The sequence below is a fragment of the Pavona decussata genome, unplaced genomic scaffold (assembly GCF_977016875.1).
Source record: "Pavona decussata unplaced genomic scaffold, jaPavDecu1.1 SCAFFOLD_78, whole genome shotgun sequence".
NCBI lineage: Eukaryota > Metazoa > Cnidaria > Anthozoa > Scleractinia > Agariciidae > Pavona > Pavona decussata.
The window spans coordinates 1,912,044-1,923,055 of record NW_028145496.1 but is presented as its reverse complement, the minus strand read 5'-3'; the positions used below and the strand labels follow the sequence as shown (position 1 = coordinate 1,923,055).

Sequence of the window (11,012 nt, the reverse complement as noted above, 5' to 3'; positions counted from 1 at the left end):
GCGACCGAATAGGACCTGGGCCGAGGACGCCGTTCACGGTGGGAAAAACCAATGTTTAAGGAAGCTGGGTTGAGGTCGCCGAACGGCGCGAAAAACAAATAACAAATGTTTTAGCAAGCTCCCGACCTCGAAGCCTTGAAAGTTGTAAATGGCGTTATTTAAAGAAATACGAGAGTTTCTTTTTTAAGTATTGAGCACAATACCATTAACGAAGAAGAATTCCTTCTTGAAGAGTTTAAATCGAAGAATCCTGAGAACCAGCGAAAGTGTCCATGCTCTTTTAAGCTCGCCCCAATTTGCACGCCTGAACACCCACGATAGAATGATTCGATAAAAATCTAATCTTAGTTTTACTGAAATAGTCCCCCTGGGCAAATATTTATACAGTCATAAGCGTTGAAGACAAACAAAAACACTTACGGATTCTTTCCCGCCGCCATCGAGCAATTCAGATCTCAGATGTCTAACTTGACGGATACATTTGCGTCCAGCTTTCAGTAAAAAGCAGAAAATAAGTTTCCTTTGAGCAAATTTTATTATAAGACATGATAAACTGGACACAAAGATGAGAAAAATCAATTTTAATACTTACGTTCACTCGAAGACGGGCAATCGGTTGTTTTGACGTTCTCCTTCTTGTCCTTCGTCAATCTGTATGAATGAAGAAATTTTGTGTTATAACTAACTTTAAAAATGGGACTTCAAATAAATTTTGTTTCTTTCTTGTACCAGGGATTTCGAAAGTGCAGGAAGCGATGATTCGATCAAGCAGCGACGTGTGTAGAGTCGCTTCGATCTGTCCTAGATAATTGAAGCGACGTACTGCAATAGAAGTGCAACGGACAAGTCCCGTTTAAATTGTTCTTGAAAAGGCGTATTGAGGTTGTTTGCTGTGGCTCAAAGCTTGAACTGTTATGAGTCTGGCATTACACGGGATTAAAACGCCAAGCATAAATTTGTAAAGGATAATTACATTTTGGGAAAATCGTAAAATCGTACTGTGAAGGCATACCTTAACATCCGGCATGTCACCTTCATCACCGAGCTCTGAAATCACTCTCTGTGGTTACTGTCGGCTGGCTGGTTATTAATCTAACGACGAGAACAGAAGTAAAAATATTACAGTCATGTAAATGTATGCTTAAATGTACTACCTAGAAAACTACGAATTGTTTCCGTTCGTATCCGGTCATATTAGTAACGATACTGAACAAGACAAAGACAAGATGGGAAATTTTCACGTGTTTGCAACAGCGCTTCCGACGAAAGCCACGATCAGTAACGTTTCAATCGCTTTCTGTGTATTGTTTCGCCCCAGAGAATTGTTAAAAAAGTCGTCTCTACAGTTCGCCATCTACTTCAAAGCAGTCCAAAGAGACGGAAAACTGTAGTCTGCCGCCTGCCAAACGTCCGTTGATTTTCAACCGTTTTGAATCAGTTCCATCCACCGTATCGACCCGTACCAAGACGAATTTTACACTGAACGTTTTTGCGAGCGGCGATGAGGATGTTTGTATACCATTAGGCCTCCAAGCCGACGAGACAAACGATAAAAATCAAAACATTCCCCACGATCTTCACAACATTACGTATCCAGTTTTAGAACTGGCGGTGAAAGATACGTCAGTCATGCTGTCAACGCTTCAGAACTACTATTGTCTAATTGACCAATGAGGTGTTGTCGTTGCTGGTGCAACGGGCCTTTTGAACGCGAGACGGTGAGAAGCTGTTACAGTCCCCCTATTTTTTCGGTTCCCCTCCATCACTATACTAACACCCACTCCCGCCCCCCTCGGTAGTTTAGACACTCTCCCCAGATCGCGCTCGCTTTTACAAACCAAGATGGCGGTGGTTCCATCGAAGCGTACCGGTCTCGAGAATCCCACGGAAAAATAGGGGGACTGTGAACAGTCTACCAGAGGTGAGTCAGTTTTATTCATTTTATTGAATGAAAGTTAAATTTAGCGTTTTTTTAAGCGTAAAAATCGTCGGTGTTTTATTTCCCATACAAAGTCTTATAATGCGTTCAAATTCTCAACGGCTCCCGTAACCCAATACCGCTTGCACTCAAAGGTCATCATTTCACTAGTTATTAATTATCACACGCTCTCTAGTGACGCCGCGAACTTGGCAGTTTTATTCGTTTTATTGAATGAAAGTTAATTTTAGCGTTTTTTAAACTTCATAATCGACAGTATTTTATTTCCCATAGAAAGTCTTATAATGCGTTTAAATTCTCAATGGCTGCTTGCACTCAAAGGTCATCATGCCCACTAGTAATTATTACACGCTCTCTAGTGACGCCAACTTGGGCTGCCTGTGATAAAACACTGCTGCTCGTATTTTAAACTTTACCTAATGTCTAATACGCAAGTATTGACTGTGAAAAATTATAAATAAAAAATGAGCCTACGAAAGAGCCTTGAAAACAATGACATTGCAATTGCACGGCAGGGAGTATATTAATAATACCGCGAGTTACATGAAGTAAAGTGTGAATGAAGATGTAACACAAAAATAACTTTTGGAAATTTTAGGGTATCGACGCGGCACGCCACCTACAGATTATATAAGCGCATATGCGGGAAACAAACATGCCTCTCTGGACGCTAACGAGCAGTAGATTTACAGCCATCATTCTGTTCACGTGGAGTTTAATTGGACTTATATCCCTAACTTGTTTTGGTAAGATTACCTAACTGATTGCAATTCCATTCTTATTTCTTTTTCTTTTTTGTCGATTCGGCGTGGTAAGCAGTTTATTCCCTAGTAATTAAGAATTTTAGCTAAGCCTATACATTTTCTCAGTTGGCATGGCTTGAGAGTTGTTTGTAAGAGCGATACACCGGCATCACAGGTCTGCTTTTTATAGAATTCAGTTTATTGAAATTACTCAGACACAAGTTTTGTTACTTTGCGAATCGAACAAAACTCGCTATTTAATATTACCCACCGTTCTTACCTGAAAGTTTGGTTCACTTTCAGGGCGAATTTGCAGCCAAAGCCATTTAATTTAGTCTAAGTATACAATAAACTATTAATAATCTCCCAGTTCAGCCAATGGCCATGAGAGTCTCAAACTCTTTCCATTAAGTCTTTTTGCATGAAACCTCTGTGATTGTTTTACAGATAGCTTACTTTAATTTAACATTCAACAGGACAAGAAAAACTGTTACATTTTAATCCCAAACAGAAACGTTGCTTAGTAGTGTTTTGCCATACAGCTTATTTGTTTCAGTTACAACTGAAGATAAAAGCCGTTTAGTTTCTGTGTATCAAGACAGGTGGTCAGTTCGGCTCAGATAATTTAAGCTCTCAAATAACAATAACCACAAATGGAGTTTAGACCAGTTTTAACGCCACAATATCGCTTAATTGTTGCATTCAAAGTGCTTCTGTAGACACTAACATCATATCAAGTCAATGCATCTCACAGATCGTTTACAGAAAACAGCTACAATTGTAGCTTTAGTTTAAGAAAATTGAACTTGAAAATGTATTTACTTTCCGTCTTTAAGCGAAGCTTGAGCGTGTTTCCGGTCGTTAAATTTCAACCTGGCAGATGGACAAAGAAAATGCAAATAAGATAGCGCCTTGCTGTATACTGGGCATCTAACGAAAACATTCGAGTAAAATACCTCAAATGTTGTCTCTTGCTTCCAAGATTAATCTGTGGCCTTTTAAGGTTTCATTTACCCATCTTTTGAGGCCGCCGAAAAGCGTGAGAACGATAACCGAAGTAAAATCAAACATTTCACCTCACTAGTCACGATTAATATCTTCCATGTTTACAATGAAGTTTCCCGCTAAAACAGATTAAAGTTTGCCTTTCCTTTGGGTACGTAATTTATCAGCAAGTAATCGCAATCAGGGAGCCATGTCAAAATCCAGAATAAACCCAACCCAAGCCATTACACTGAGCGGCCATCTGGAAAAAAGGTCTAGAGTAAACGCAACATTCATTATTCCTGTATCTTCGTTATGCAGGATATTGATACTGAAGGCCATACGTAAACAAAGTGTGTTGGAAATTCACTGACTCTAAATTTCCATTGTCAAGGTATAACTGACCCAGATCCGTGGACAAAGTAATGTTATTTTTTCTGTGCGAAACAGAACTCAGTTTGGCTAAAAAATAATTTTGCGTTCTGTTAATTACTCTTTACATTCTTCACTTAGCTGACCTAGACCGCATCATCGTGTTTAAAGAACCAATACCAAACAAGGTATTGGAAGGTCATATAATCAGGAGCGATACGGTCCCTAATGAAGGGAGCTGTAGAGTGCTGTGTTATATGGATCCCAATTGTGTGTCCATTAATGTCGGGCCTTTAGAAGGAGGAAAACATAACTGCGAGTTAAACGATGCTACCTCTGAACAACAAGAAGTTACACACATCCTAAAGAATATGGAAGGCTACACCCATCTTGCTATGGAGGTAACGTTAACTTTTGTGGTAACTCTTTCTGTCAGTTATCATGAGATGCAGATGCAGAAGTTTTTTTTTTTTTTGGCTTGCACAGTTGACACTTTATCATTAAATTTCTCAATTCTAATGGAGCAGCAATTACACGTGATGCCTTTCTTTTATACACAGACAGCTTTCTGATTCTATCGGATTCTGCCAACGGGGACTTTGAACCTGAATAACTTCCTTTAATATTTAAGAAAACGACCTGAAACTTCAGGACTATTTCAGAAATTTATTTTGAAAAAAAAATTGATGTCGTCAGTTAGTGTTCATTGACACTCCATGAGTAAATTTTTAAAATGAAAAAAAAAAAAAAAAAAGAAAAAAAAATGTTTACAGTAACTTACATATTTTAACTCATATTAGTGTTCCTTTATTGGTTTTGATTACTTTTTGTCCAATTTCGGCGCTTTCCCAAAGTTTTTGGGAAGTCTAGAAATCCAAGATGGCACAACCTTGGCAATAATAACACAATTTATTTTTACAGACGTAATATGACGTCATCAATTCTCATTACGGGCCTCAAAGGAAACGTCTTTGGGCATAATTTTTTCTCCTCCAAGTCTCACTGCCATTCCTTCTTGCGAAGTTATGGAGGGGGCGAAATCCGCGTGTAATGATCCCCCCACACCGGCCCCAGCAGACTTTCCGATGGTTCTTTATCGCTTCGTTCGTTTGTTCATTTAACAACTAGCCTACCAGAAACTGAACCAGCCCACATACTCACACACATTTGCTCGGTTGGCAAGTCAGTACATTTTTAAGTCAAAAAATGTTATAATAAAGCAACCCTACAACCATCCCCGAATTTTTTGGCGTTAATTTAAGTAGTCATCTTATCAACGTGTTCAAAAGTTCAATGGTTTTATCGTGCCTTTGACCCTGTTTTCAGAATCCTTGTAGTAGCAACCCATGTTTTAACCATGGTACGTGCCAAGTTGGATTCACCAGAAAAGGATTTCGATGTCATTGTCCAGATGGTCTCAACGGAACGTATTGTGAAGGTAAGGAATTGACGCATGTGTTGTCCGAATGTTTGCTTATAAATTTCAGTCTCAATCAGAACCGTAACTACATCCGATACAACAAATTCAGTAACACAATACCTGACTCTCGGCAAGTACGATCGGTATTCAAACTAAGTTGCAGTTGGTTAATTGTACTTAATATATGTCATCACTGTATTAAACGAAAACCGAGAGCGAGGAGGTGTAAAGCCCTGGGAAGCTTTTTCAGTTGAGCAAGTGAGGTTGCTGTCAATCATTTATAAACATACAACGAAAAATGTTTAATTCTATTGAAAATCGTGCCATTATTATCCGCTCAGAATTTGATGTTGTGTAAGAATGTCCCCGTGAAAATCATACTTCTTAATGTACATCTGCTAGTATTTATTCTTAAATTTTATTTGTAGTATAATCAGTGCAAAAAATAATGTAAATTGTATTAAGTTTTTTGCATATCTCTAGAGTTTCATTCTATTCTTTAACTTTCTGGTAAGAAGAGAATTAAAATGTTAGCCTTTGGCTGACTTGTAATTTTGTTATGACTAACTTTCTAAAAGCAAAATCGGGCGGCTGATCAGTCACTCCTCTGACAAGAACGATCCGTCGAAAGAAAGGAAAGTAGTTGATTAATCATCGCTTTCTTATATTAGAAAATAAATCAATTTATACAAATCCTCGTGAACAACAATGGCGGCAATACAGTACTGGAATTTTCATAGTTATCTTCTTATTCTTGGATTCGTGGCTTTCGATAATGGAACCTTTCACGTAAACCTATGTTCAACATAAGGCACTAGTGCTGGTGATTGACAAAAGTCGTTTAAAAGTGGGTTTTCAATTGAATTTAGATCGGTCGCGTACCTGTGAATTCAGTGGTACGGCAATTTAATTAGATTCTGGGATTAGTTATCTTATATTGTCAATTAATCTTTTAATTTTCAGCAATAAACTGCGTTAACATTTACAAGGCAGGCCTAAGGAGAGATGGTATTTACACCATTAAACCTGACAATGACAACACATTTAAGGTTTTTTGTGACCAAACAACAGCCGGAGGGGGGTGGACAGTGATTCAGAAAAGACTGGACGGTTCTGTTGACTTCTATCTTGGCTGGGATGACTACAAACGCGGCTTTGGTAATCTGAGTGGTGAATTTTGGCTTGGACTGAATAAGATTCATCGCCTAACAAAAGAAGGAAGCAGGCTTCGCGTGGATCTTGAAGACTTCAACGGAAACACAGCTTACGTCGAGTACAGCTTGTTTGGTGTTGCAGATGAGGGAAGCAAATACAGTCTGACGCTTGGTACATACTCTGGTGAGCATGGAAAGAATTAGATTCAGATTAAAGAAGGAAAGATGGTAACTTTTAAGCCTTGTCAAGAAGGCAAGGTTAAAGTTTCCTCTATTCTATTTTATTTATCGCGTTAAAATTTAGAAGTTTATTTCTTTACAACCACATGAGGATTCCGTGATTGCTAATCCTAGTGTATGGCCTTTCTCGATACGAGTTGTTAGAAGCTTAGCGATAGGTTACTCCTAGTTAGACACCTTATGATGTTTACACAATGTACTATTCTTAATTATTATTTTCCTGAGGTAGATGAGAACATGCGTACAGAAGCCGTCATGTAAAGGCAGATCTGAGAGCTTTATTTAGGCAAAGGAATAGTTTATTGAGGTCAAGCACTGACCTTCGCTATGTAGGCCTAATTACTAATTTGAGAACGGTTTGCTGTCATTTGCTTTTATAGCAACTCCATTAAATAAGTTAAAAATTAACATGATTGGGTCTGCTTGTTTTCGTGGGTGTAGTGGGTATGAACAGGAGATATGAAGCATGTAACGGGTTCGAAATAAGTTTCTGTTGCGCAAACATCATAAGGTGTGCATCCTGATTAGAGCATCTGACTGGTGTGCGCCGGAAGGGAATGGGTTCCATTCCCCTCAAGACCCAGATTCAGTCACTCGCTGAATAATTCATAATTCTCCACTACTTCGTTTGTTTTCGACCACAAAATTTTTTCCACAACAAGAAATCCAGTGTGCAAATCAAATCATCGATTATAAACTGCAAAAAATGTCTATCGGCAAAACATTAGTTTCCCTTTTCAAAAATGAACACTTCTTAAGTTGTCCATAACAAACGTGGCAGTTTTAATGTCGATAACTTAGAAGAACTCGTTTTACCCAGTCGGGGAGACAATTGTCGACAACTACGCCATCTTCTAAGACTTAATATGAATAAAAGGCTAATTGATAAAGCTACAATGTTGTATATAAATCACTCAATTGATTAGCTCCAAATTATCTTCTCTGAGTTTAAATAGGTTTTGTTATGATAATTTTGGTGCATTATAGAAGTTTTAGTTTAATATAGAAATGGTATTTTTAAGTCCTGATGAGTTGACCGTGTTTAAATAAAGTCATTCAAGCATTCATTCATTCATTCATTCATTCATTCACTCATTCATTCATTCATTCATTCATTCATTCATTCATTCATTCATTCATTCATTCATTCATTCATTCATTCATTCATGCATGCATGCATGCATGCATGCATGCATGCATTCATTCATTCATTCATTCTTCGTTGTCAGCGGTTTGACTTGCACCGGAGCGTTAGTTACCAAACTCACACACAAAAACAGATTTATCGATCATTTTGGTCTTTAGCGTGTGGAAAAGCTCTATAGGGCACTGACAGTTGTTTAATATTTGACGTTGTTGATTACAGGCATTTAAGATTACATTAACTTTTTATTCAGTCTGTAGAGGCATACTGAAGATGGTGTAGTTGTCGACAATTGTCTCACAGACTGGGTAAACGAGTTATTCAAACTTATTGACATTAACTTCCGCGTTTTAAGCCCGTGATACCGTGATATTAACAATGGGATGTTACGATATCTTTAGGGAAAGTAACTTGCTTTACTTCGATCTTGTGTGTTTTCCCAGGAACAGCTGGTGATTCCCTTTCCATTCATCGTGGCATGCCGTTCAGCACAAAAGATCGAGACAACGACAAGAATTTTGACAAGAATTGTGCCACGAAATTCCAAGGAGCCTGGTGGTACAACAAGTGTCACGAATCCAACCTGAACGGCCGCTATCTTAAGGGCAAACACTCTTCTTATGCTGACGGTGTGAACTGGTTACACTGGAAAGGTCATTACTACTCCGCCAAACGAGCTGAGATGAAAATCAAACCCATTTATGATATGAACTAAGTGCACTTCCGGCATTTTCTCAGTGTCATTTTATGTTTAATGTTTGAAAAACGTAACAATCTAAAAGCCCATGCACCAATCAAATAATCCATGGTGCGCAATGTGCATGTATTTCTTATTTGCAGGGGCAATTTTCCCCCCCGCGACTTTGAACCCGAATATCTTTGCTTAATTTTCTTAATTTTGCGCAAACGATATGAAACCTCTTGACTTTTTCAGAAATTTACACGTTATTACCACATAATATGGCGTCATCACTTCTCGTTGCTGACCTCAAAGGCAACATCTTTGGACGTACTATTTATACTCCAAGTATCATTGTCATAGCTTTGATAGTCGGGACTCTGTAAAACGCGGATGCGGATGGCAGATGGGGCTTTTTAAAAAATAAAAAAGAAAGAAAGAAAATAGGATGTTGATACTGTCAAATTTATTTGTTGATTGCCACCTTCTAAGAAATGCTACCTTTGGCTATTTTTTTAAAATTTGAATTAATTTATATCTTATTGTCAGTCAAACAGTGAAAACGCTATAGAATGTTTCTTCTCGTTTTTTTGTCCAAATCAGTCTGAGTTTGCAGTGGAACTCCGTCAGTTGTACGACACACCATCTGGCAAAACAACACGTTCACATTCATGAACATTTACGGGATAATCTGATTAACGGGAAAAGTAGTGTATGAGCTCTTGTTAGGCATAATAGATTATAAATCCTGGTTATTGTTCGAACAGACAGATCGATACAAGTTTTACAGAGTCCCCTAAGACTCGCGAAGTTATTGTGTGGGGCGGAATCTGATTCAAGGGTGAAAAATTTGTTTAGCACATCAATATAACTGAATACGCTGCATAATTATCATTGGAATTGTGAACGTGCTTTTCTTTACTAGAACACTCTCGACCTCGTTTCCCTATTTAGAAAATTTTTTTCGTCGGTTTCTTTGGTAATTAGAACGATAATACGAAAGCAGAGTTTGCTCGAGCAATTAGTGTAATTTCAATTCGTTTAGATTTTGGAAATATATAATTTCTCTTAAACCTTTTCAAGTTTTCGGATGACTCAAGGTTTGGTGGATCCGAAAAATTGTAAACTGCGGCAGTTAATCCCACCGCTGATTCCTCGATAAATGAGCAAAGGCTATCGTTGTTGCTAATTTGCATTAGTGACTTTACGAAACCACGTCGGCAACGCCAGCGGAAGCGTCACTTGGAAATATAATTTCGTTTTACTTGTACTACTTCGCGATTATTGCAATTTGTTCAACTTGTACAAATTTTGGTCGAACTACCCAGCATTAGTATAAATCTATTAGCGTTTTATTACGAATGCTGTCCTCTTATTGGCTACGCCACTCACTATCTATTCTGCTGTAGATAGTGAGTAGAGTGATGAGCCTAACAGTTCACGCGTGGCGTGACTTATTCGTATGATTATGTCAATCAAAGTGACACGATCGTTAACTCGTGGATATGGCGATGGAAGTGGCCGTTGATGCCATGGGTTTAACTAAAAGGTGACTTTAATTTATAATAGTTTGGAATGGTCTTTGAAATGCAATAGTGACGATGATGCCGTAAATGGCGGAGACGCTCTTAGGGCTCTTCAGGCATTTGTCCCCCATGGAGATTGGAGGGGGGAAGGAATGCAACTAATTTTCTCTGACTATACACAAATTGTTAAAAACGGATTAGCAATGTAAGAAATTTATATTTTTTTTCTTTTTCGAAAAATTAATTCTTGTCATAAACAGGGTAAGAGAAGTGCAAATATTTTTGTCATAAACAGGGTCAGGGTTTCACAGCCTGGGCAGCACATTTCCACTTAGACTTGAATTAGCCTCACAAAAATTTGAGGTATTTGGGTAAAGGAGGAATCAAACAAGGAAGGCAAATTTGGGGTATGTCCTTGGGGGAGGCGTCACCATTTCTTTTTTTGGTTTTGAGGATTCAAATGTTATGCAGCTGTCAGTTGTGGCCGCCTCCAATCTTCAAATTTGTCCTTTGGGTGGATGCTCTCAGTCCCTCACCTAATAAAAGACTTTAAATACTGGTGGAATGATATCTTTTCCCTATATGACCAGATATAAAAATAAGCAATTTTACTTAAACGGCTGGATTACGGTAAACAGAATGTGTAGTTCCAAAAAATATTGATACCCCCCCTCCCCACGGGGGGAGGGTGGTCAGTTTGCTTAATTAGGGGGGGGGGGGGTGACCTAAGGGACATCTGTCCAGAGGGGGTATAGTGGAAAATTTCGAGGCTCGCCGAGACTGGTTTAAAATCCGAGGCCGAGACTTTAAC

The 11,012-nt window shown here is 38.5% G+C and overlaps 1 protein-coding gene across 1 annotated transcript; it reads left to right on the top strand.

Moving 5' to 3' along the window:
* The first annotated feature begins 2,520 nt into the window (after positions 1-2,520).
* Positions 2,521-10,746, top strand: LOC146476291 (microfibril-associated glycoprotein 4-like). The gene is made up of 5 exons (XM_085114860.1): positions 2,521-2,685; positions 4,180-4,439; positions 5,365-5,476; positions 6,422-6,796; positions 8,440-10,746. The coding sequence occupies exons 1-5, from the start codon at positions 2,580-2,582 to the stop codon at positions 8,709-8,711; spliced, it is 1,125 nt and encodes a 374-aa protein (XP_084970986.1). The 5' UTR covers positions 2,521-2,579; the 3' UTR covers positions 8,712-10,746.
* The last annotated feature ends 266 nt before the right edge of the window (positions 10,747-11,012 follow it).

What these genes read in the sequence shown, in the direction of transcription:
- LOC146476291 (XM_085114860.1), top strand. Translation starts at nt 2,580, where the DNA reads ATGCGGGAAACAAACATGCCTCTCTGGACGCTAACGAGCAGTAGATTT. An exon ending in TATATCCCTAACTTGTTTTG is followed by an intron (nt 2,686 to 4,179) that starts GTAAGATTACCT and finishes TTCTTCACTTAG; the next exon opens with CTGACCTAGACCGCATCATC. An exon ending in ACACCCATCTTGCTATGGAG is followed by an intron (nt 4,440 to 5,364) that starts GTAACGTTAACT and finishes CCCTGTTTTCAG; the next exon opens with AATCCTTGTAGTAGCAACCC.